Source organism: Bemisia tabaci, chromosome 3, assembly GCF_918797505.1.
Source record: "Bemisia tabaci chromosome 3, PGI_BMITA_v3".
NCBI classification, from domain to species: domain Eukaryota; kingdom Metazoa; phylum Arthropoda; class Insecta; order Hemiptera; family Aleyrodidae; genus Bemisia; species Bemisia tabaci.
Genome location: NC_092795.1, coordinates 35,535,619 through 35,561,143, shown reverse-complemented (window position 1 = coordinate 35,561,143; position 25,525 = coordinate 35,535,619). Strand labels below are relative to the sequence as shown.

Below are 25,525 nucleotides of genomic sequence, written 5' to 3'. Positions count from 1 at the left end.
ATTTGAGGCAGATTGTTCGTGTGTAAGACGGTTTCCGACTGCATGTCCGTTGATTGTTTCGCGCACGCGTTCGAAAACCGGGAAAGCGGGAAAATCCGCAGATCTGCCGCTACAGTTTACTTTTCGCTTAATCTATTCAATTAGATCATTTCATTTCGCAATCGCGATTCGTATCACATCATGCGGTGTGATAAAACACGTAATATACAGCGTCGATACGAGTTCGCACTCGCAACATGCAGATTAGCGTGAAAGCAAATTTTCCTGCACTGGTAAAAAAAACTCATTGGATCTAGAGTCCAGACTCTTAAGAACATCGACAAGAAGAAGTACTCTTGATTTAATCAGAATCTAGCTTAAATCAAGAACCAATTCTCTTAATTTAAGCGGATTTCGTTTTGATTCAAGCAAAAATCCGATTGAATCAAGAGTATTTTTTCTTGTCAATGTTTTCAAGAGTCTGGACTCTAGATCCAATGTGTTTTTTTTCCCAGAGTAATAACGGTTTCACCAGAATTCTCGAAAAGCAACCGATTTTCCTAAATGGCGGTGCTCTATGCGACAAAAACAAATTCTTCATGATTTGGTTGAAAATTAGGTACTCGATTCTGTTTGGTCTAAATTCCAACGGCGATACGACAGTCATTGATCCAAACAATCAACCGAATCCAGTCGCGAAAATTCGCCTAATGTCTAAATCCTACAGTCATGCTGTACGTTTAGGGCACGTTTCAGTGTCAGGAGGCGTGGAAGTCCGATGGTGGAACGAACACGAGCACCTGAGCTTTGAGTGGTTGCCTTCGCAAAAGTGTTGCAAAACTCGGAGCAATGGGGATGTCGTGAGTGTTTGGCGCAGAATCGGGAAGTGGTGAGCCCTGATACCCGAGCGAGTGCACCGTTTCCGTGGTCCACCCGTGGTCGTCGCGTAGCACGTCTCTTCGTCAGTCATGCTGAACCGATGGGCACCTCGCGTGCATTTGTCGATTGTTAATCAATTACCGTGTTTGCTCGTTTGTTTGCCTTCGAACCGTTGCCATTTTTCTGGACGAAAACCAACAAAATAAGTTACAATGGCTGATCCAGCGATTTGGCAACACCGGAGATACTCCATTTAAACTTATGGAAATGTATCGATTCTTGGAGGGGCCAGGTGCTACGACAAGAATCGAGTGTATAGCATAGGTTTAAATGGAGGCAATCAGGTGTTGCCAAATTGCTGGATCCGCCTCTGATAAGTTAGGGATTTTGCAGAGGTATTACAGTGCATATAAAGCAGACTAGAGACTGGCCGTTCTTGTCTCCATCACTAAAAATCGCAGATGAGACTTTGTCGTTACAGACAGAACTTTTCCCTGGGTACTTTACTTCGGTACCGCTTCCTCGCTCGTGACCTAACTTTTTGGTGGTCGTAAACGATTACGTAGTGTACCATGGAGGCAAAGAAATTGACCTCCACGCTCATTCGTGAAGTTCTAACACTGAGGAAACGGAATTTTAACACTGTTTGTTGTGTCAATAAGAGAACAATTGATTATGTCAACTAAAATTTTATTTGTGACAACTAAAGTTTTCTCGTCACTTTGAAATGTTTAGTTGTAACAAATTGAAGTATTTCATCGGGACAAAAGAACTTCAATATCCAGCTAAATCAATCTTTTTCTTACCGTAACGGATATTTCCTTTAGCACAATGAATTAAATCCTGCTCCCTCTTTGCTTAAAAATATGATTTTTCTCCGTGAAGATGTAGTCAGTCTCTGCGCTTGAAAATCATCTAATGACACTATCTCTTACACTTTAATTCACCACAATATTCGTTTCTACCTCGTATTTATAGTCATATCCTCCTTGTGCGATTGAGGATGAACTCTCCTGACACGTCCCATCATCTTAGAATGAACGGAAATCGTCAAGTGCGCACGTAAGTGCTGAGTTAGCCGCTTCCGTTCACACGTCGTAAGGAACGTGGCAATTCACCGCGCTCTCTGTGGCAAAGTTATAAAAAAAAGAAAAGTTTTCATGCATAACAACAGTGACGGAAAATTATCTAATTATCCTTTGCAAGCGGCAACGTCCTTCAAGGATGCTTAAATAATGACAGGGGACTCACGGGAGGGAGTCCCACCTTATAATAACAGGGTTGCCGGCGGTTTGGAAAACCGGGAAAATCAGGGAATTTGGGAACCGAGAAAATTCAGGGAATTTTCGACACATTCACTATAACACTAAAACATATTATTGATCATCTAACTATTTACCCTTTATGATCTTTTTAAGGCTTTTCTTCTTTCAACCAGCTACTGAATGCCTCTTCCATAATTGAATCAGTGAGAACGAAAACATACCAACTCGGTAAGGTATAGATTAGACCTTATTCTCGATAGACCCATTTAGGGAAATTTTCGGCCCGAATATCCATACTGCCGTGCCAAGGAAGACCGCTGTATGAACATTCAAGAGTTGCCCAAAGCTTCGATAAAGTGTTCATTTTTTAGGAAAGTTACGAGTATTTTTCCTTGAAATTTTTTAGGAGCTTTAGGTAAAATTGCGAACAAAATTATGTGAAAAATCGGAAGGAAAATATTCATAAATTCACCAGGAGATTTGTGTTTTATCAAAATAAATTTGGCAACGCCTGAAGGTTCATACGGCGTTTTTCCTTAGCACGGTTGCATAACATTCATGCCGTTTTTAAGTGTGGCATCGTTGTTGGATTGGCGACCTCGTCGGAGGATTTTGCGAGAATCCGAGCAATTCAGTGACCGAGCAACGGTTGTTGACGGGGGGGGGGGGGGGGGGGGGGGCTCGGGGGCCGGGAATAATTCATTGTAAGCACAGTCATTGAGTTCAAAGTACCTCAAAGTTGGCATGCGACAGTGCGATGCACTCACCTCGCACGATTCATTTAGTTCGGATGTCTGGCACGCTCATGCGGACCCGGCGCGCGCCGCCGGCTCATACCCCGAGCGCGATTGGCACCAAGCCCGCCCTGAACCGGGCCGCAAGGCATAGGACCGTTTCTCGAATTACGAAGGTACATCCAGCGAACACTGGAAAAAAAGTCACTTGGATCTAGAGTCCAGGCTCTTAATACTTAATATTGACAAGAAAAAATACTCTTGATTCTATCCGATTTTGCCTTGAATTGAAGAGCCGAGCCTCTTGATCTAGGCGGATTTCCTTTTGATTCAAGCAAAAAATTCGATTGAATCAAGAGTATTTTTTCTTGTCAATGTTTTCAAAAGTTTGGACTCTAGATCCATGCGACTTTTTTTTCCCGTGAACAGAAAGAAGCAATGAGTCGAAAGGCTTTCTGCGAGTGGATCTGGTTAAAGTCTCCTACCAGCGGGCCGATTATTGAAACTGATGGACAAAGCGATAGACAAAGAAGACAAAGGGAGTATGGAGCGATCTTATTGGTTGACATGGTTGGTCCTCACAGACTAAAGAAGAAAATGATGGACTAACTGTCGGGCCCTTGGTGGGTTGCCGTTAGTTAGTCCATTACCTACCTCCTATGTCCATCGCCACCACCTGCTTCCACCAATACGGTCCCTCTCAATCCCTTTTGTCGTCTTTGTATATATCTTTGTCTATAAGTTTCAATAATCGGCCCGCAGATCTGCAGGGCTCATAACTCGAAGGAGAAGAACGCTGTGCTGAATTCACGAGCTAAACTCAGTTGGTTGATGAATTTTGACCAGCGTTTGTATCCATTCACCTCCCGAGGTGGGTCGAGAATTTTTGATGTAGTCTTCTTTGCTGCCAGCATGAAAACCGAATGATGTAGGCGCACCGCATTGTTGTCCGGAAGGGATTTCGTTTGGTTGTAAATGAGGTTGGCGGTAAGTAAAAAATTTAACCAACCCCACTCGCGAAATTCAATAGTACGCTCAACATAGTTTGACTTTGAGACTAGTTTGACATAGTTACGATAATTAACGCCTCCAAATCATATCCGCGTTGAAGTATACTATTCGAAGAGGGAAGCATAAAAGTGCGCGAAGTTCAAACGCGGGCTGTGAAGTTGAAAGTGAATTTTAGACCTCTCGCTCATTGTAATTTTTGAACCATTTTTGGGACGATGTAATTTTTCCCTTCGCTCCAGCAATAGTTCGAAACGGACTCAATTAAAATATCCACTTATGCGTGGTTAAAAATCATAGAATAAATGGAACAAAAATTCGAAGTGCACAGAGCGAACTCAAAAGACACGAAAAAGTTCAGAGACTTAAACGCATGAGCACAAAAGTTGGACGGTTAAGTGGGCTCTACCCTGCACACCAAAGAGGGATGTATTCACAGTGGAGACTCAAACGCCTGACTACTAAAGTTGAACAGTTCGTCGTTTCAAGAAACGTAACCCCATTCAAAGGTTGCCAAACTGACAAATAAATTAATTTTTACTACTGGAAAATACTCGTGTGTCGTGCCGTGTGTTTTGTCCAAAAATTTTCTGATTTTTGTAAGAGATCAGAGGAAACATTAAATTTTTCAGTACCTAAAAAGTGTTCAAGATTTTCTTGGTTAAAATGCAATTTACGACGGGAAGTTTGGCAACATTGGAATGTAGTTACGTTCTTCCGTGAGGTGCAGCAGAAGGAACGTGAGGAAGGGTGTAGCGAAAAAAACTGTTTTTCGCGCATGACATTCGCTACCCCTTGAAAGTATGTGGTTGGTGCACGAAAGAGTCCACAAAAAATTTCATCCGCCTACGATGATCCTAACTACTGCCACTTTTCGGTCAAAATTTCGGATTTTCGACGAAAAATCACTAAAAACGCAACCCGTAGCACATTTCTCGGAGTTGTTCCGGGGGGCCTTGGGGGGTAAATTTAAACATTAGGTACATTCGACACTACATAACAAGTAATTTCAGCATTAAAATGTTCTCACGCTGATTCAAATAAGTGAACTTATCTTAAAATGCCGTAGTAAAATCCTGTTATTTTCAGCAAATCGGTGTTCTCGAGCTCTTCGTTTATTTCATTTAAAGTAGTGATGTTTCTGATTTTGATCACTCTTCTACATGAAATAACCCGTAGAGTATACAACGGGGAGGTATCGGCTTAGCAAAATGCAAAATAGCGCCTTACAAGATCGCAGGATACTTCATGCATTGCGCGCTCAGCACCGTGCGCGCAACGCCTAGTATAGCGCCTTACAAGTCTGCAGGATACTTCATGCATTGCGCATATACCATGGTTCGCGCTTAAGTCCTTGAAAAGTCGTATTTTCTTGGTGTCGAACCTCCGGTAATGTGTGGAAATTGGGTACACCGGGGATTTCCGCACATTTCCCTACCCCGGTGCACAACGTGAGATGCAAGCAGTTTTATTGCTTTAGGCTTTTCCAGCACTAAACTACCGGATTTCTATAACGCACCTTAGCGTTGCTTTATCAACACATCTGTGTTTTAACGGATGAAGTTTTTTGGATTATTCAATCAATTCAACAGTTGGCAACATAGGTGAGTCTCCCGCGGCGTAACTCCCGCTAGCGAAGCGAGTGCTCTTTCGGCGCCGGATGACGTCATGACGTGACGCACGTAATGCGTCGTGACAGCTAGACGTGAACACGGCTTCTATGATAGCGGGGAAAACGTTAGACTCTCGCACTTGGCGCACTTGTCATGCAAATACCTGGAGTCATCGAATCGAGTGAAACTCGATAAACGCGCCGAGTTGAATTAATCAGTCAATGAATCAGTGATTTATCGGCATGTGACGTCAGCGTGAAAGATAGCAGTGCTCACTGCTCATATTACGCGGCTACCGGTGCGCACTCAAGAAGTATCCATACAAATTCTTAATCGAATTAAATGCATTTTTCTACAACTTCCATTTTATGTTTGAAGTGTTTAAAACGAACTGTTCCTCTAGTCTTACTTTGGAGGGACAAATATCTGCGGATGATGCATGTACATACAAACGGGTTAGTTGTTCTCGCATAAAATCGTTTCACGTAACCCGCCTTTACAACTTAACCATGTAAGATGATTCGTGCACGAACCCATTGTAATGAAAGCCACACTAGACCACTAGACAGGGTAGAAAATTAGCACCGGTTTTCCTCAAACTCAAAATTGTATGTGAAATACCGTGGTAACGGCAAATAATCCCAAATTTAGCTCGAATACGAGGACTATACGTCGTTTGTTGTGTTCGTCAGTTCAAATTTTTTGCTTGCCAAAAAAACAAAAGTCTACTTGTATCAAGTTGCTCACCGAAGTAATTTTAGTGTTTTTCACAATAGAATATTTCTTTAAGGTTAAATTGGTTATAACAGCGGTACGAATTTGACGTTTAAAAGTTAAAGGCGCTTTCTTTTTTCTTTTTCTTTTGTTTTTTTTAAAAACCAAAATATCTTACTACAAATATGTTAAGGGAAGCATCTTTTTCTTTCCGGTTTTTCATCAGTCAATCCTTAATGTATTAACTATGGTCGTTTCGGCTGAAGCCGTTGTTTTAGAATTGAGCATTTGAAAATGAGTAAATCGAATGGAAAATTTTACGTTCTCAATACACATCAGTATGAATGTTGATACACCACGACTCAACTTAATCATCTATCAAAATACAATTGTTTTCAATGGTTAATTTGAGCTGCGTTGATGGTGGTCTTCTCGTGAGCTGAACATTAGGAATCACTGTTTTAAATGTTCATTATCAACTTTAAACCCTTTATCATTTGTTGATTTTGAACCTTTTCAATAACGAAACGTACTGCGCTTGAATTTTTAAAGAGGAAATACATGTTGAAAAACTTATGTTTACATTCTGTCAAATAGTCTATTGTAAACTGTGCAGATTTATGACCTCCGCTACAGTTGTAATGCAAATTTCGATTTGTGGTCAAGCATGCCAACCATTAAACCACAGGAGTTGGACGAGCACGATTCATTTCACGGGTGTGTTGCTATTTTAGCAAATACGGCTCTGAAACGGAAGTGAGTGTAAGCAGGAACCTTTTTTGTTGTGAGGTCCGTTCCCGGAAGTTCGATTTTCGCTATTGTTGGGTGAAGGTCAGGTCACGCTGAGGACAGGGCGTACTGTCGCGCCGATCGTTTGCGAATTCGAGTCGATTTATATTTTATTCATCTATCGATCGTATTCGATAGCGGTTCGATGTATCTTTTGGTTCAAAATAATCTAACATAACCCGAAACAAAAATTTTAGGATTTAAGTTAGAAAAGCTGCAAATGAGAAAATTCATAATAATTTCACTCTTCATTTCCCTTTTGTACTCAGATTACTCTATTGAATTTTAAGGCTATATTTATATGTTGAACCAATCGATATCGATACAATATCACCTATTTGATGTGTCGAATACGATTCATTTGTTCATTAATGTTACAGTTATGTGCGCAGTAACCGTAAGCGCAAACCGTATCCGGTGTTACAAGCCTCTCTTTTGCGTCATTTACTATATAACCTCAAAAAAGTTAAGGAAGTAAAATTTTGTGCTTTGATTTCGTCGATCAATTTGATTTTGGTCAATTTTAACTCGAGGAGATTATAGGTTGCATTGAAAGTCAGTGAAAGTTTTGAAAATTGAGGCGTTCGGTGCACGGAGAAAAATGTACGGTGCGGATCACCGGGCGCACCCGTGTGTGTCACCGGGCGCGCCGGTGATTATGGCGCTACAGAAGAATACCGCATCGGAACGCTGGACAGTACCGGTGAAATTCACCGGTACTGTCCAGCGTTCCGAGGCGGCACAGTCTGGGCACCACTATGTGTTTGTCCGGCCGCCGCGAACGGCATACCGTCCCTGCAGCGGGTGCTACCCTGTAAGTGGCGCCGTTACTTTTATCTCGGCCGGTCACCTCAATCCCAGCCGCCTGTCTCGCTCACTGGAATTACCCATTGGCCCAAATGAAGAATAATCCTGTACCGCCACTGGGAATAATACCCGTTGTAGGTACTTCACTGTTTTAATTTCCTGCTTCTCACCTTGGATTGATCTGGAGCAGAGGAAATCTGCATAATTCATACAATTAAACACAAAAAATTAAGTGCTAACTTTTGTTCCTTTCTTTTACCTATTTTTTTTTTTTTTTTTTTTTTTTTTTTGCAAAGAAAAATATGAAACTGAGCGCTCAATTATTTGTGTTGAACTGCGTATGAATTACCCAGACTGCACTTATTACTTGGGACTTCATTTATTTTTTTTATTTTCTTAACAGGAAAACGTGAATCTAAAACTGGCTTGAAAGAAAACGGGCGCCAAAATAAGTACACTATTACACTTGAGGCCACAAAAACCAGTGTTTTATAGCACTTTCATTTTGTCTGTGTACGAGAGAAGCTCTTATTTCATTCAATCAGATACAGTTAAACTTTAAGAGCTTTATTTATTTATTTTTTTGAAACAGGAATTAAAAAAGCTGAACGATTTCCTGGTCAATTTAATGAAAAAATCTTACTTATGAAACTGTGCAACAGCAAGTTGTTAACATTATATTTATTTGAATTCTCTGAGGAAAGTAAAAAACATTTTTATACAACAAACCGAGTATTTATTAAAGCAATTAAATTAACTACCACAGTTATACACCTGAGTAAACAATTTTTGATGTTTCGCAGGCTTGAAAGTGAAACAAACCTTCCTAATAAAGGAAATTCTAAGGCATTGCTTTGGTTTCAATTTTTTCCCTTTGAATGGGTGAGCATTAGCCCCTGAACAGATATTATTTGGCTTTTGGTCTTTAAACGTAAGAAATATTTCCAAACAAAGGAAATTCTATATACATTGCGTAATTTATAATTTTTTGGAACGAGGGGCATAAGTTACAATACTAAATTCATAACATTCAAATGGGTTTGAATGTTCAGAGGCTATCAGATCATATTTACACAGTGAACCAAATGATTATTGAAACAATTAAATTTAATATCACAATCGCACACCGGAACAGATGATGTTTGGTTATTTGGCTTTACAGTAAAACAAGCCTTTCAAACAAAGGAAATTCTACATACATTGCGTAAGTTTAAATTTTTTCTCTTTTTCTTTTAATGAATGAGCATAAATTGAACAGAGTTTATCAGAAAGGAACTAACCTAAATATTGCGAAAAATTGAGTTGTGAAAGGTTTGGAGCTCAACAAACTGAACATTTTCTTGTACCAAAAATTCTTCGGCCTTAAAAAGAATCTAGTTTGTGAAAAAAGGGGTCAAAATGAATTTTTTACATGGAGTCACTTGGAAAAATAAAAGTTAAAACCTCTTTTTCCAAGTTTCAAATTCTTGCCAGTTGCTTCCTTCCTGATAAACTCAATGAGCTTTACAATAAACAAACCTTCTACAAAAGGGAGATTCTATCTACAAACCCATGAATGTAATCATTTGTCTGTTATCATAGGTACGTGACAAACACAAGGGTTGCTCATAAACAAGTTTCTCTTGGTTAATAAAAATAAAATCATCTGAAAGGACGTCTACACAGTATCCGGCACAATCGTTGTCAAGATATAAGGTTCTTATTTTACGACAGTTAAAGTGAAGTGAGGAGTAATTATGAACTAAAACCTGTTCAATCATGGCAAAAACTGGAGAAAAATCCTGGTATTCATAAATTACTATCATTTTGGGCTTGTATTCTACAGAGTCAACATTTGCCCAAGAACACTTGTACAATTCCTTAAATTCTACAGGAACATATTTTTTTACACACTCATAATTATCTAAGGCCGAAACTGAAATTAAACTTCCAGGTCCAGTCAGAATGCCATGCGTGTCGGACGTTCTGGAAATGAAGAACCAATTAAGCAATAACATTAGCCTAATCGCAAGGGTGAGACATATATTTCTTCTGGTGGTGACCGAATATGCAATTAACTTAGATGTCATATGTTTAGCTTCTAGTCTCATCACCCACATATCAAGAAAGCTGGCAAATAACTTCAGATACCTAGGATAGTGTACTAAGTGATGAAACTTGTTTTTTAAATTAGCTTTTGAACACTGCAAATATAATTTATGGTGATCTCTAATATACACTTTCAGTTGAATTTCGCACTCTTCCTGGACATTTTTAGACAAAACAATGTCTAAGATGCTTCGTAGACTTAAATACAAGAGCCAAAAAGGATCATCTTCTGGAATTTCACAGTCACAAAACATAATACCAAAATACTTACAAAAGATTAACATTTGATGCGCAGACATACTCAATTTACCTTTTTCAACATCTGATTTAGACTGCAAGGGAGGTCTACTTCGCTTATCTATTAACCCAAAATCAAAACTTTCTAAGCGCAAATTAAACTTGTCCATATCAAAATACTTTTCCTCAAAAATGAAATTTGTGAGAATTAGAGTCATATCATAGTGGCAAATGCCTTCGAGCAAATCATGAAAGCTGTCAACAGCAACCGACGTGGTTACATGAAAATCATATACCTTGTTCCAAATAGAATTGGATCTTACTCCAGTTTGTGAAAGATCGTTTGTTACCAGATCTCTCTCGTAAGACTCAACAGTTCGCAGTAGGCCTGGATTTTCCTCTAAATCAGAGTGCAAGTTGTTCCTATGTATGTTACAAATTCTGCAGGGAAAATTAGCCGTAAAACCTTCGGCAAAGTCAATCAACTGGTGAAGACCAAGGTTGTCACCCTGAAGTAAGGCAAGATGAAAAAAAATTGTTCTTGAGAATGAGTTGATCTTAAATTCTATACCTTCTGTGGCTAGTTCATTTAGCTCCTTTATTAAAAGTCGAAACACTGCTTCATTGCCGAAAGTCTTACGATCTGCACTATGGAATAGTAAAACAACAAATACGTACTTAAGTTTTGACCGTAAGTGAGGGGGGATGCAAGGCATTGTCATGTAAGCGCCTCCCAATTTATGGACCGTTTTACTTGGTCCGATAGGGTTAGTCACTTCAAACTCGTCTACAAAGATGAAAATCGGGAGGATGGTTTTTCCTGGGTGCCTAAGCAATTTTTCTCGCCAATACCTGCCTTGAATGAAGTTAGAAAGAAGAGAGTGATCTGAGTTGATAAGTTTGTTATTGTACTCCAGGACCTCATTAAGGAAAGTGGATTCACCTAAGAGTCTCTCCAAAATACGTTTGGGAGATATGAACTGACCCGTGACAGGCACAGGTACTCTTAGAGCTTCTCCCTTCACATACTTTTGATCTGTTCGTTGACCAGCTATGTTAAATTCAAATGGTGGAATATAAGTCCCTTGCTTTTCAAAATGTTTTAACCTCTTATACTCTGTCCCTAAGGCACTAAAAGGATTGCCCAATTTCTCTAACAGATTTTGAACTTCTATATTATCAGATACCCCCGGCAGTAAAATTTCGAGTTTATCTTTCATTATTTGTGCCGTTGAATCAAACAAGCTAGAAGCTTCATCGACAACTATTTGGATGAAGTTCCGCGGTATAGACACACTAGAGTACAATTTAGCCAAGAACAAAGCAGCTTCTTCACTCATCTGAGATAGGGGATTAATCGAGGCTTCAGATAAGTCGGACATCTCCACATCATCCAAAGGTTCATTACTTAGGACACCATGATCATCGATAATGTCATTAGAGGAAGGTTCATTTAACGAATTGGAGAAGCCTGCGTGTGCAAAATCTTCAACACCAGATACACTTCTTCTACAGCAACGGGGGAAATGATTAAACAAATATTTCATGCATGAAAATGGCTGCTTGCACTCATTACACTTTACACTATCTGTGAGAGGCTGTTTACCATGAATTAACTTTAAATGTGTTTTCAGCGCTTTAACGTTAAAAAATTGCTTACATACGTAACAAGAAGGCATGGTCTAGAGCAAAAAAAAATACAAAATACCTAATGATAAAATTACAATAAAAATTAAGTTAACTTGAACTAGAGTCGGAGGCGGAAATGCAATTTAAGCTGTTGATTAAATCATTTACTGCCCTATAAGATTTACTATTAGATTTTATATCTATCTTAAACACATGCTGTTGAATAAAAGAATAACTAGAACCACATTCGACAGGGTACTGGGCGTTTAACGCAAAATAGCTTTTAAAGCAAAAGACAAAAGCCTCTAAAACTGACTTGAATGAATACTTAATGTCATCAATTACCACCAAACTCTGGGAAAAATTGTCCAATGTGCCAACTGCAACAGTAATTGGCTGAAATGCTATTTTCCTTGTAGCCAAAAAATTCTTTTTCTCCAAAAGCCGGTCTTCATATGAGCAGGAATCAGGACTTCTAAAAATGAAACCATTGACGCAATCTTGCTTTGAAGGTTTCCAAGGAACAATGCCACGTTTATTTCGGTTTACATTGCCAGGAGCACTAAATAGTAGTGGTAGAAGAACCAGAGCCAGTACTTTCCTTTTTTCCGCTTCTGAAAAAATCAAGAAAAAATTTATATCACACCATGGAAGATAGAATATGGTACAGCTATGCCAAGGGAGCAAGCTTCAACAATGTAACGCAATTAGGGACCAAGAGAAGGGGGGGGGGTGTTGAATCAACACCAATCTTTATAGCGCTAGCATACAAAAAAAATTGGAAAAAAGAGGTGTCAAAACTCCTAAATATTTGCAAGAATAATGGGGTTGTTTCCAGGTGTAATATACATCCGTTTTAAGTATTGATTCCCATGTGAAATTTATGAAAAATGCCAAAACCGGCTCTATCTTACACCTGGAAACAACCCCATTCCAGTACATTACCTCATTAAAAAAAAAAATTGAAAATCAATTTGAAAGTGCCATGATCCCTTTAAAGCAATTCCAATCTTGTTACAGGACATTTCTAAGAAAACTTGAAACGCCCGAATCATTAAATCAATGACAGTTTTCTACTACTTTAAAAAAATGATTTTTAATCTCGCCTCAGCTTGGTCTAAGCAGGATACTTTTTCAGAACGAGCCACCTCCATGTCTCCGGCACGAGTTCAAATCTTGGAAAACTGTCATAGGCATGTTTAATCATTTCAAAAGGGGAACATTTACAGAAGGTCAATATTTTTGGAGCCCTCTGAGAGGGGTACAAAAGAACCTATATCGAACAATGAATTGTTGAAAAAAGGACTAATAGTAAAATTGAACAAAGAAAAAAGAAAAAAAAACCCAAAACTGTTTCCCCCTCCAATGGATTTAGTAGGGCGCATTAGGGGAAGAAGTTCCCAGAATCGTGCATTTCTGGAAGAAAGCATGAAACTGTCAGGATATCATCTTAACCTATAGAAGGTTCAATTTCGCAAGTGAGCCCAACATTCTGAGGCCATGTTGGCCCAGGGGGGGGGGGGGGAGGCAGGGGACCCTGATTTCGCTAGGTTTTGCCGAATTTTCGTGTTAAATCATTGTTAGAACGCCATTAACAATGTAAAATGTAATCGAAACTCGTGTAAACGTCATTAGTAGGTTCTCTCAAACAGTATCATAAAATGTTTTCACTGTCCCAATCTAAGATGGTGGCCAGATTTGAAAGGCAGGAGGGTGCATTTTTTAAAATTTTTACTTATAAAGGCAAGTGATATGTCATTTCCTGCGTAATTTTGGTTGTAGATTTCATTAATGGAGTCAAAACAGTCCCTTGGTCAAAATTGGTGCCCACAGTCAAAGATGTCGGCCAAATTTGAAAGGCAGGAGTGTGAATTTTTATGAGAAAAAAAATCACGTGAGATGACAAGTGAGGTCGTATCAATTTCTCCGCATTTATAGTCTACGACACGAATCTTATTGAAAGGTAAGAAACATTTTTTACACAAAAATGAGACACAACACAACGTTACACGTGACATGAGACGTTTACACAAGTTTTGATTACATTTCACATTGTTAACGGCGTTATAACAATGATTCAACACGAAAATTCTGCAAAACATAGCTAAATCAGGCCCCCCCCCCCCCCGGCCCACATGGCCTCAGAATTTTGGGCTCACTTGAGAAATTAAACCTTCTATAGGTAAAGATGATATCCTGAAAGTTTCATGCTTTCTTCCAGTAATGCACGATTGTTATGCTTATCCGCCCTACCAATTAAAGTAACTTGTCTTTTACAATTTTCATAATAGGTACTTACGTACTCCTAATATATTCCAGGTGACTCATTTTTTAAAAGACGCCCTGTAAGTATAACATCTATGAAAGCATCAAATCATTTCATACCTTTGACATGCAAATCAGTTTCACTGATTAGTGCTTGGGATGAATGCGTCCTGAACTTTTCCTCCTTTTCATATTTTGCTTTGGCAAGAATCAAGATTTTTTCTGCGACTTCACCCCAGAAGTCGATGAAGTTATTCTCTGCTTGTGGGTATAGTAATTTGAAGTCCCGTTCAATCTGTAGGAATAAATGATCCATCAATCTCACATAAATGGAAGCAGGAAAAGATGACTGGTAAACGTGCGAGTCGATCAGGTTGTGAGTAAATGGCTTCTCAATAACAGAGTTTTAGAGGGCGTTTCACACCACCTTTCCACTATCTTTACGTCAAAAATGGCTTTACACAGAGTTTTGAGACTAAGGTTACCCACTTAAATAGACCTCACGGAATTCAATGATGATATTTTCAGCCCCAAGAACCTCCTCTAAGGTAGGTGTTCCGGAGGGGGGGTCCCTTCATATCTCGCACTTTTCAAATGCTAAGGGGTATGTGTTGACTCCGAATTCGGAAAGAGCATTAAAATAAAACAATGTAGTCCCATACAAATTTTTTGGAGGCCCCTTTTTTGAGGAAGGGGGGGGGGGTGGCAGTAATTTTGGGGGCATTTTCAACCTACTGCTGTGTGCTACTTATTTGACCGATTTTCGGAAGCTAGAATTATTCTGATAGGGTACACGAAAACTTAGAAGGGGTTTTTGAGATAAAGAGAGTGGATGGGTGGCCTGGAATACCCTGTATAGTCTGAAAGATGTCTTGGTGTCAGAGATGATCAAATATCGTTATTGAGAGCTCAATAAAAATGCTTTTGATGTTTGTTAAACCATTTCAGTATAAGTCACACCACTCAAAGGATGGCATCGTTTCAAGAACACGTTTCTCCAAGGAATAATCTCAAAGAAAGCAGTTTTTTTCAGTTTGGCATAATGAACAACGGCAGGTTTCAGAGTGTTCTTGCTAAATCTCTGGTACAAGGTTGCTAAATAAAACGATTTTTCCTTAGAAATTTGAGAAAAAATTTTGCTGAGAACCACTGTATGTTATAGGTTAGGTTAGGTTCGACAACACAAGGGACTCCGTATTGTAAGGTTCATCAAATAAAAACTTACAAATTAGCTTTACATACCAGTCGAATCCCATTTTCAGGAACGCGGAGAAACGGATATTGTTCGTAATAGTCGTGAACTAAGGTGTTAGAGTCGTGAGCTTCAGATGAGCTAGAGTTGAGAGAATCGAGGGTTGATCTCGATCCCTGAGGGTCATCTCTGTCCTGAAAAGAGTAAGACTATCAATTAGAACCTGCTTGCCACTTGATATTGTTTTCCTCTTGCTGTAACAGCAACTAAAAACTGTAAATGGGTTCCTCGAGGTCCGGTCAGGACTATTTCCCAGCTCAAAAGCGACGCAAGGTTGAAAAAAACAGGAAAGAGATCTAAAAATGTGAGTTTTCTGTTGAGCGTAAACCTTTCTTTCGGCCTAACATAACTTTCAAACTTTCAATTATATCTTTGGCATCAAGATAAAGTCATGCCATTTTCATGCCTAGATTCTTCGTCTAAGTGACACATTAGTTCAGAAGAGAAAGCTTAAAGAACTTACTGCTTGCACAAGATAGGAAAAAAAAAGAAAGGAAAAAAAAAAAAGAAACTTAAGTCTAGGAAGGTAAAAAGCAAATCATCCATAAAACCTCTTGGCTTACGCACTTAGGATAGAAGAAAGCCTAGTGTTGACTAAGAAAATCAAATAATACTCACTTTTTTCAAAGCGTCAAAGAATCGGAGAGCCAGTCCCATGGGTACAATGCCTGATAAATCCTCCTTACATGTTACGCATGGAAGAGCTTCATCATCAAAGAATGATTCTGCGAAAACCAGGAAACGAGAGCAATCAATAACTGCCTAGATAACCCAATTATAATTTTCCTTATTTTTTGGATGAATCGAGCAAATATGACAAAATAAAAACTAAAAATTGGCTCCAAATATAAAATTGCGGTGAATCTATTTTGTACATTCTTCAAAATTAATTTCCAAATTGTTAGTTCAATCATGAGAAAAATACTAGGTGAATTTACCAAAAATGCATTGATTTCTGTAATCTTATTACAGAGTTGTGACACCATGGCCCAACACGTCTTCACTCTGTGGAGCTGCAGGGACTCTAGATGATAGCAATGTTTACTAACTGTTCATGACGGTTTCTAAGGCCATTTATGTTATTGTAATGTATGAAAATTCTCAATATAGAAAAAGAATTGACTGAATTTTGAAAATACATTTACAGATTTTCTAATTCCATTTTCAACTTTCTTTCCACCTGAGGACTTCAAATGTGATACGATCAGGGAAAAGGGACCGTAGGGCTTTTTTGAAAATTATGCAGGAAGGCTCAAAATATGATTCAAGATCAGAATTTTTGAAACATTTCTTGTCCCAAAAATCCCATCAACATAACCTAAAGAACAATTGCTGCAGGTCAGACATCACAATTCCCTTGAGAACTATTCCAAATCCCTGTAGGAGGGACCCTAAACAATGGATAAATACACAGTGGTTGAGATTTTTAAACGTGATTTTTTCGACATTTTTCTTATTTGTAACTCATCGAAAAGCCATTTTCAAAATGATATAACTAGACCAATTCTGAGTATTTTTCGAAAAACTGGAGCTCATTCGATTTATCAGAGCCACCTCGAAAAGAATATGCCAAAAGTCGATTTGGAAAATTTGACCTGAAGGTCCCTTTTCCCACATCGCATCACAAATAAGTATTTTTGGAACTTACAACTTGTTCATCTCGAGCACTCGGATGACATAACCTTCCTAGAGAAATAAGAAAATAATAGAAGGATCCAGGATCAAAAAGAAACACTGGAGCAAGTCAACCGCCAGCGGGTCGATTGTTAAATCGCTATCGAATGGCCTTGATCGATATACAGCATTGTTAAGATAGGGAGTTATCGATCGATTTCATTCGATAACGATTCAACAATCGACCCGCAGGAGACACAAAAAATCCTCCTGGGTTATTATCTAAAATGAAAATAAGATAGATAATTTATGGCAAACCCATTTTAAAATTGCACCCATTTTCTGGTCCATTCCATTTCTTCACTAATAAACAGACGCGTCCTCTTTACAGAACCTGATAAATTAAGTTCTTGATTTTTCAAGAAGTAACTTTACAAGGGATATCATCAGAACCGAAGGAGGACTCGCTTCTCAAAAATTAGAAAATACTTAAAGGAATTGAATGTCACGACTACTTGGAAAGTGCAAAATTTGAAATTGAAATATGGTATCTTAGACGTGTATAGCAAACCGGAAAGTAAAATTTCTAAGTAAAGGAGATTGTGCAATAATTTAGAATTTAGGTATTACGACTTGAAAGAATTTGCTAGAGTGAAAGTGCCAAACTGCATATCAAGTTGAGGGAACACGTTAACCTCAAAATTAAAACATGAGGAATTGAAGACCAGAATGACTTCAATGAAACAATGCAATTGTCAAAATGAAAAATAAGGTGGGAAATTGACAAATAAATAAATAATTAACTGGTATTGCATTCCCAGACTTATTTCCTATTTTAAATTCAAGAGAAGCCATGTGAGCCCTCAAGGACGTAAGATGGAGAGTACCTACTTGGGTTATAAATTGGCTAAGAACGGCGCCGTGTATAGTAGGACAGGAAATGAAAAGAAATCTATTTACAATGAACATTTATATGTGAAGCAATGCGACCAATTTAAAACGCATGAGCACATGTAAATGAAAGGAAACAGAAAACTAGAAAGCAAGATGACTTTGAAAAACGTACCTTTAAATTTATCCAAAAGCCCTGGTAATCCGACTTGCTGCAGTAGCCTTTCCACCCGCGTGTACATTATACTACACCACACTATTATAGTTCACTTCACTAGTAAAGCACTTCACGGCACAAACTTGATAATAATTAATAAATTTCGGTTAGGATCACAGGACACAGGGACGGAATGAAATACGTGTAAAACGAATTGGCCAAAATGGCGGAGGGCTGCCAACTCAATCACGCTTGACGATTTGACTGGCGAGGCATCAGAAACTACCCTCTTGGTTCACCGGTCAGAGGGCGGTGAATCGAACCGGTAGATTTCCCTGTCTCCAATTCCGATTGAGGTGGTCACTGGGAAGGCTACGTACGATTCCATTAACCCGGAATTCCATTAACCGGACTCCCGGGCGCCGAAGAGGGTATAGGTTGGGTTTCACACTGTGCACTACCTGTCGCCCCTGTTGTCAAGTCGGCGTCGGAAATCGTTACTTGGATTCACCTGCATGTTCCGTTCTCTCAACTGGACGGATTTTTTTCCGTGTGCAGAGAGGGCTTTTCTCGGTCACTGTGTTTCAGCATTTCCTACTTGATGAGAGAAAACATTTCTCTCCCGAGCAACTAGTTGGTGCTTAAGAGAGAAATATATCCGTTCCTGAGCATTAACTAATTGCTCAGGGGAGATAACATGTCTCTCCTTTGCACCGACTAGTTGCTCAGGAGAGAAAACTTTTCTCTGCTTCGCACTGAGTAGGTGTTTAGGGGAGATATGTTTTCTCTCCTTTTCATGGACTGGTTGCTTCTTGGTACCCAGTTTCTACCTAAATGGTAAAGTGCATTTTCAACGAACCTTCCAAAAAAGCAATACAACTCAGTTTTAATGCTGTTTACGCGCGTGATAGATTAGTGCCTTAAGTAAGTTTGTAAATTAGGATAATTATTCGGCGCTCAAAAACATAGACCATACAGCAGCTAAACGCAGTGGTGGATCTCGTCCTCGGATCACCTAGATTCACCTTAATAACCCAAGTCTCTCATAACATAAATGTTTCACTATGAGAGGCTGAAATAATCGAATTAAAATGATGAAAAGCCTCTCTAATCGGAAAACCGAGGTTTACCCTTCAAGGACAAAAGTAACCATATGTCATCCGACACACTTACTAGATTTGACTCTTTGAGCGATCAAGTATCTGAAGTAGGGAGGAGGTAAAATAAGAATAGAAAACTGCGCTTGCTATGCAACTGAACTTCTAAATCGTCCATTAAATTCAAAATACTAGTTCAAACTATTCATTCCATATTACCCTATGACAGTACCAGTCGCGATTGGCGCTGTGCCAGTTCGTTCCTATGGTCACTGTCGTCTAGCCGTCTTTTGTCACTGTCGGCTCAGTCAAAATCAGTGGTTTAATGAAGTTGCAAAATTGCTTCGAATTTTCTATTTTCCCTAAGGATACGATGTCGGGTTTATTATATGTATATGAGAATTTCAAAAAGTCTTACGAAAGAACTATCACGTCCATTTGCAGTATTGATCTGAGTTTTTATTCTTTTGATGCAAAATAAGAGTCATGCAATGAATTAATGAATTTTATCCGGAAAAGAGTCTTAAACTAGTCTTACCGGAAGAAAAATATATCTCACGTTAACGCCATTCATAAAAACGTCGATTTTTGTTTACGTAAGAAATGAATTGCAGGTATATATTTTTCTTATAAGTGCGTATAAGTAAAACAAATATTGCTAATTAACGGAATCAAGGTTTGAAACAATACGGAGAGATCGCTCAAAACTCCAGAGACCCCTTCAGTTTAAAACTGTACGATCCTTTAATTCTTGAGCATGAGTTGGTAAGTAAGAACTCGTACACACGTTTCACATCAGTAACTAAACACTTACATTATAATACTAAAGATGTACTAAAATATGTGTTCAGATTCTCCTGACTCTACAGTATCACAAGAATGTTACGATTGGCATCTTTCAAAGTTTAAAATAGGCATCTTTCGGTTTTACACTCAGAGAAGGAGTCGTGAGATACGATACGGTTGGAATAACCTCTCGTACCTTGCACAGTCGCCTGTTATACACCGCAGTGATGGTGCGGGTGAACAAAGTGCCTGCAATTTGATAGATATGCAACATAGTTAACCGCAAAGCACGTATAGTTGCATTCAGGCGTTATGATCACCGTCGCGTCGCGTCCCGCCGTTTAGGCATGAATTAAGCATCTAGGAAGGATGACACCACATGAGTTTAACAAAGACTAGGTATTACGGGAATAAGTTCATGCTTAGTTGCGTCGATTTTAAAGTGATTACCCTTACCTAGCAAGGGACCTTGTGTATTCGCCCGCGGGAGAACAAATTAAAACTTTCTTAATAATTTTAGAGTTAAATGCAATTTCCTTAATTTGAATATTTCATTTGTGAAAATTATATTTAGGAAACTGCAAGTTGCTGCTGTATTTAGTAATGTACATGGCTGATGGTTGCTTTGCATCAAAAATTTTTTGGATTTTTGTTTATTTTTTTATTTTTTTTTTAAAATGTAAAATGTATTAATCCTATGTATCAAAGAACTTTCCGCAAACATTAACTTACACTGAACAAATATCAGTCATTCGTCTATCGCGGCGTATCCGAAAAATAATTAATTCATGCGGGGACGTCATTAACTGTAAAATTGTAACAAATTGCATCGTACATAGAGCACCAGCAGATATTATTTTCTTCTCTTTTTAAGAAAATAAATTAAATAATTGTATAAACAATGTAATAATTTAAAAATATAATCCTTTGTAAGAAGTTCACAATAAGCGAATAAAAAAAGGAAAAAAAGAGAATAGTTTTTCAGGAACATAACCATTCGCACGTCTGCTTGGAGGAATATTGACCCTTCACAGTAGTGGCGTCGCGTGCTTTGCGATAAATCGATTGATCTACCATTTAAACATATGGAAATGAATCGATAGATGGGGTGTTCGCAGCGAACACCTTGATAATCGATTCTTTACCATAGCTTCAAATGGGGAAATATCGATAATCGATCATTCACGCCACGCTACTGCTTTACAGATGACACTTCTCCAGAGCTCTACACATGGCATAAATCGTGTACCCGCGCTTTGTGTTCCGTTAATGATTCACTAAAAACTTAATTCGAATTTCTGTCTGAATTATTTCAAAGACATCGTCATCGCTAGTGATTGTGATCTCCAAAAAGCGAAAAAGGAGGACGTTACAAAAAAAATGTTCAACATTTGTTAGCTGTTAACCAGCGCTGCTGCCTTACGTTTCATTTGTGCGCGTTAAATCATGAATATTGTAAGCCACTTGACAAGTAGTGTCCACCGAGCCCTGAAAGTGAGTCGCGACTGTGCGGAGGTACTGTGGGAGGGCCTAAAGAAAATGTCAAGTCCTAGGTTGACACTTGACGGGACCTTCAAGAGCAATTGTCTGTGTCTCTTAGCTGCAAGACATTTCCACCCGCTACGTAATGGACGTAACACATGTTTGGCATACAGCAAGTGCTTAAATCAGTCCAATTTAAACGTGGGGTACGGGTACCCTGTAGGATACCTCAGGTTTGCTTTTAAGAGTACTTTGCTTTCGTTTGGATTTCATCGTTCCAGCCTTGACAGCAATGTCTGATAGAAATTGTCCTCTTGGACCTATTTATCATCACTAACACTGCGCTTATCCGGTTATATTTTATAAATTACTTGGTTTTACTGGTTTTATTTGCTTCAAGGCTTACTTGTCATATCGTTATGCTTGGATTTTTTTAACATGTTACACAATATTTACTCCTGAGAAGATGAAATTAATGATATGCCTTTTTACTTTTGTCTGTTGCAGGTAATAATGCTGATATTTCTACCATTTTTCAACAGACCTCTATCCCTATACCCCTACTCCTACGCGGTGAGTAATTATGCAGATCCTTCTGTACTATCATATGGATGTATTATGCTAATTCAAATAATTTTAATCATTTACCAAGTATACCTAGAGAATAATTAAATTGAAGTTTACTTGAAGTTCGTACACGATGTCTCCTCTCCAATACTGCCGTGCAACGCAAGAACGCCGTAAACGCCATTTTAAATTTTTTGGAAACAATGTATCACAGAAGAAAAACTTTTGTACTTTGGGACAATGTTTTTAACGAAATAGTTCTCAAATACTATCAATAATTAAACCTGAAACTTTGAGGTGCACAGGTAAAACAGTCTTTATTTTATAAAATGTTAAGTTCCAAGAAACGCGGGAAAATCTTGATGGATGTACGGCGTTCTTGCTTAGCACGGCAGAATACTCTATTAGAAGCTCATGACCTCGCTCAAACGTGCACTACATAGAAAAAGGCTGTTTAAAAATCTACTGAAAATACGAATTTCCATTAAAACTTTGATAACTTTACGTTGTTAATAAAATACCAGTGGTTCAAGAACCAAATTAGGAAAGCTACTCACCAACTGATAAGAGGTAAAAAAATATTCTTAAAAAATAACCTAGTAAATAAGAACGGTTTAACCCGTTCTGAAGTTGACAATCTCGCTTGATCATCCGAGGCGCACCTGAGATGTTGGTTCCTGGAGTCTGTGTAAAGTCACGGATGGGGCTCAGAGTAAGCTTTTGATCAGAACTTTCGTCACTTGGGACAAGTCCGATCTTCATTGAGTTATCACGAGGTATAGAATCGCGATCTGGCGTTAGAGTAGTCGCTCTCCTTTGTTCACTCGAATCCTTTGCTCAGTTGAACTTGCAATTTGTAGTCGCTCGCCGCTCTGTCGCCAATTTCAAACTTTTAGATGTTGGAAGATCTTGAGGAAAGAAGATTTTATCTATGGAAGCGCAACTGGCTAAACTGAAAAAAGAAAATGCTGTCGAGTCATTTTTGTGATAGTGATAAGTTTTGCTAATATCTTATCCTACTATTGCGCGAATGGGTAACACACCGGTACGTTAAGACTGTAAAAACCGGGACTCATATACATTAAGGTCACATTTAAAATAAAGGGGGTCAAAATTAAAAACTCAACTATACCTATCAATGAATTAACCGGTACGTGTTACCTATTTATAGCAACACATTTTCCCTGGTTTTTAAAAATTGCACTATCACTACTCTTCGGCACGATGTAGCTCAGTACCAAAATTTGGAAATTCTAAGGAAAAAATTTGGGTCATAGTGTGTTTACGGAAGCTACGGCATAAACGCGCGTCCTCCAGAATCCAAGATCCAAAATTATTTCATGCCATAATGGGTTTTTAGTGAATTCCATCTTAGTTTTATAAACTGTACAGGGTGACGCAGAATGAAACAACGCTAAAGCGTGTTTTATTGGTCAAAATAAGCGTCCCCCTGACTACGAGGATTTTTCCTTAAACAGTGAGAAAAAGTTTTTTTTTTTCATAATGCGGCAACATTGGCATGAGTAGAATAGTTTGAAGTCGCGAAGTCGCTAACTTGGGTGTTTCGCGAATCGTAGTCCAGTTTCGCAAGTGTTGTCATCCAGCATCTACATTAACATGAGAGCGCAGTGCGGGGGTTCTTCGGGAGACTAATTTTCCCAAGAGCGCGGCCGCGATTGCCGCCGGGAGACGGGTCAGAGGTCGCTCTCATTTGTTCTCTCTATCTGTCGCCCCTCTTTTTTACCGAGTCTTTATATTAGATCTCTCCACCACTTCTCACGTTGGCAATTTTACCAAGTGCTCATATCCTAGGAAAATAGAAACCGGAGGTCGTAGTTTTCCTCGAATCCAAAGCCTTGTCGAAAAACTACTGTCCTACTGAAGGACTAAACATGGTTTACTATATAATACTAATGTCCCGAACATTTTTTGTTTAATGATCACGATCGTATTTTGATCTACCGGCGATACTAAATTTTGGATTGAAAAATTGAGGTGAACTGTCCTAAAAATGTCCTAACTGCTGTCCTAACAATGTTTTTAGGCTTCGCAATCGGACTTAAATCGTAGATTTCCTGCAATGAAATTTGGAGTGTATTTATGCTTCCGGGATTCCACGCCGAGATTTTTATCAATGCGGTTCCGAATCAGTGACGAGACGTGTATCACCCAACAATCGATATTTTTTCATTAGATGCTACGGCAAAAAATCGATTTTTAACGTATCCTTTGTAAACACCCCGCTGATCGATCCTTTTTTGTGAGTTTAAATGGCAGATCAATCGATTTATCGCAAAGCACGCAACGCCCTTTTTAAGAATAATTCCGAGTTATATCCAAGGATTAATCTCACTCCGAGTCAGCATAGTCTGAATAACGAAAACATATCAAAGAAGATCCCCACGTGATGGAATTTTTGAATTTTCCCAAACTCGTAGCTCAAAAGTTGCAGGAATCCTATTATTGGCACTGAAAACAGATACATATACAATCCAAAATTTCCAGACCCTTTGGTGAATGCATAGCTGAAGTGCGCTCCTGCTAAAATTGTATATAGCAAATGGGTAATCTTTATGGTAGGATAATGAATAAACAAGTGGTTAGAAATGAAAACAAAATAATAAGAAACTATGCAAAACGATAATCCGGGTATCGGAACTTGGCTGTTTTGAAAACGCCTTCAAATGCGGCATGATACCTCTCGCATTCCGGAGAGTTCAATTAGTTGTATCATTGCGCCTTAGAAATGCGACGGAAAATTACAATGGAAATAGCCTCCATGCACGCTGGGCTTGTCGCTTTCCTTTGTTATTTTTGCAGTGGGGAATGCATAGCTGAAGTGCGCTCCGGCTAGAATTGTATTTAGCAAATGTTTGGTTTCTATACGAGGATTAAAAATAAACAGGTAGTACGGCTTATATCAAAAGAATATGAACTATGCAAAACGATAATCCGGGTATCGGAACTAAGCTGTTTTGAAAACGCCTTCAAATGCGGCGTGATACCTCACGCATTCCGAAGCGTTCAAATAGTTGTATCATTGCGCCGTAAGAATATGACGGAAGATTAAAACGGAAATAGGCTCCATGCACGCTGGGCTTGTCGATTTCCTTTTTCATTTTTGCAGTGGTGGGCCCTTGTCATCAATACTAAGTTCCGAATGGTTGCCTTCCAAAAAATTGAATCACGATAACAAATTGTAATTCCATGAATAAATCATCGTCTTTTCCGAGTTGGGCCATCGATGATCCCTTCCTAGCCGCCTTAAGAAAACCGGCAACGCAGTCACTTTATGAGTTTCGAGGAGTCAAGCTCCGCAAGTCATGGTCCAAGAAAAAGCTCCGTGGGTGTCGGTGCTGTCCGTGCGTGTTTGTGTGAACCTGGCCCCCGAATACAATCGAAGCTGACCTTATTGATAAACACCATTTTCGTCCCGAGAAGTTACAAGTGTGAGCATGGGAAAAAGCTCACACATCGCTTAGCACCCGCATTTGCCAAATCCAGACGGAAATTCATAATTTGGATTTACCTACATTTTTCACCCCGAATATCAGTATCGTGAGTGGATCGAAATACAATCTCGATTCTATCACTAAATAACTCTCAATTTCTAAAATTAACAAATACTCTTAAATTAGGATTAATGTTACTTTGAGTATTTGAGAAGTTCAA

General features: G+C 38.8%; 3 protein-coding genes across 4 annotated transcripts in view; 2 read left to right on the top strand and 1 right to left on the bottom strand.

Moving 5' to 3' along the window:
* LOC109043431 (uncharacterized) overlaps positions 1-25,525 on the top strand; it is a 272,968-nt gene that overhangs the window by 104,210 nt on the left and 143,233 nt on the right. The window lies entirely within an intron of this gene.
* LOC140224244 (uncharacterized) overlaps positions 1-25,525 on the top strand; it is a 148,978-nt gene that overhangs the window by 49,896 nt on the left and 73,557 nt on the right. For both annotated transcript variants that reach the window (XM_072298266.1, XM_072298267.1), the window contains exon 3: positions 21,794-21,859. In XM_072298266.1, the coding sequence (XP_072154367.1) occupies positions 21,794-21,859 (66 nt within the window). The remainder of the gene's footprint in view (positions 1-21,793; positions 21,860-25,525) is intronic.
* LOC109038281 (uncharacterized) lies at positions 11,851-18,356 on the bottom strand. Its single transcript, XM_072298265.1, has 5 exons — positions 17,940-18,356; positions 15,878-15,984; positions 15,250-15,393; positions 14,128-14,302; positions 11,851-12,356 (listed from the first exon to the last, which is right to left on the bottom strand). The coding sequence occupies exons 1-5, from the start codon at positions 18,004-18,006 to the stop codon at positions 11,851-11,853; spliced, it is 999 nt and encodes a 332-aa protein (XP_072154366.1). The 5' UTR covers positions 18,007-18,356.

Coding starts and splice junctions, on each gene's coding strand:
- LOC109038281 (XM_072298265.1), bottom strand. CDS start 18,006: ATGTACACGCGGGTGGAAAGGCTACTGCAGCAAGTCGGATTACCAGGG. Junction 14,303..15,249: donor CTGAAAATGGGATTCGACTG/GTATGTAAAGCT, acceptor TTATTCCTACAG/ATTGAACGGGACTTCAAATT. Junction 12,357..14,127: donor AACTGATTTGCATGTCAAAG/GTATGAAATGAT, acceptor TGATTTTTTCAG/AAGCGGAAAAAAGGAAAGTA.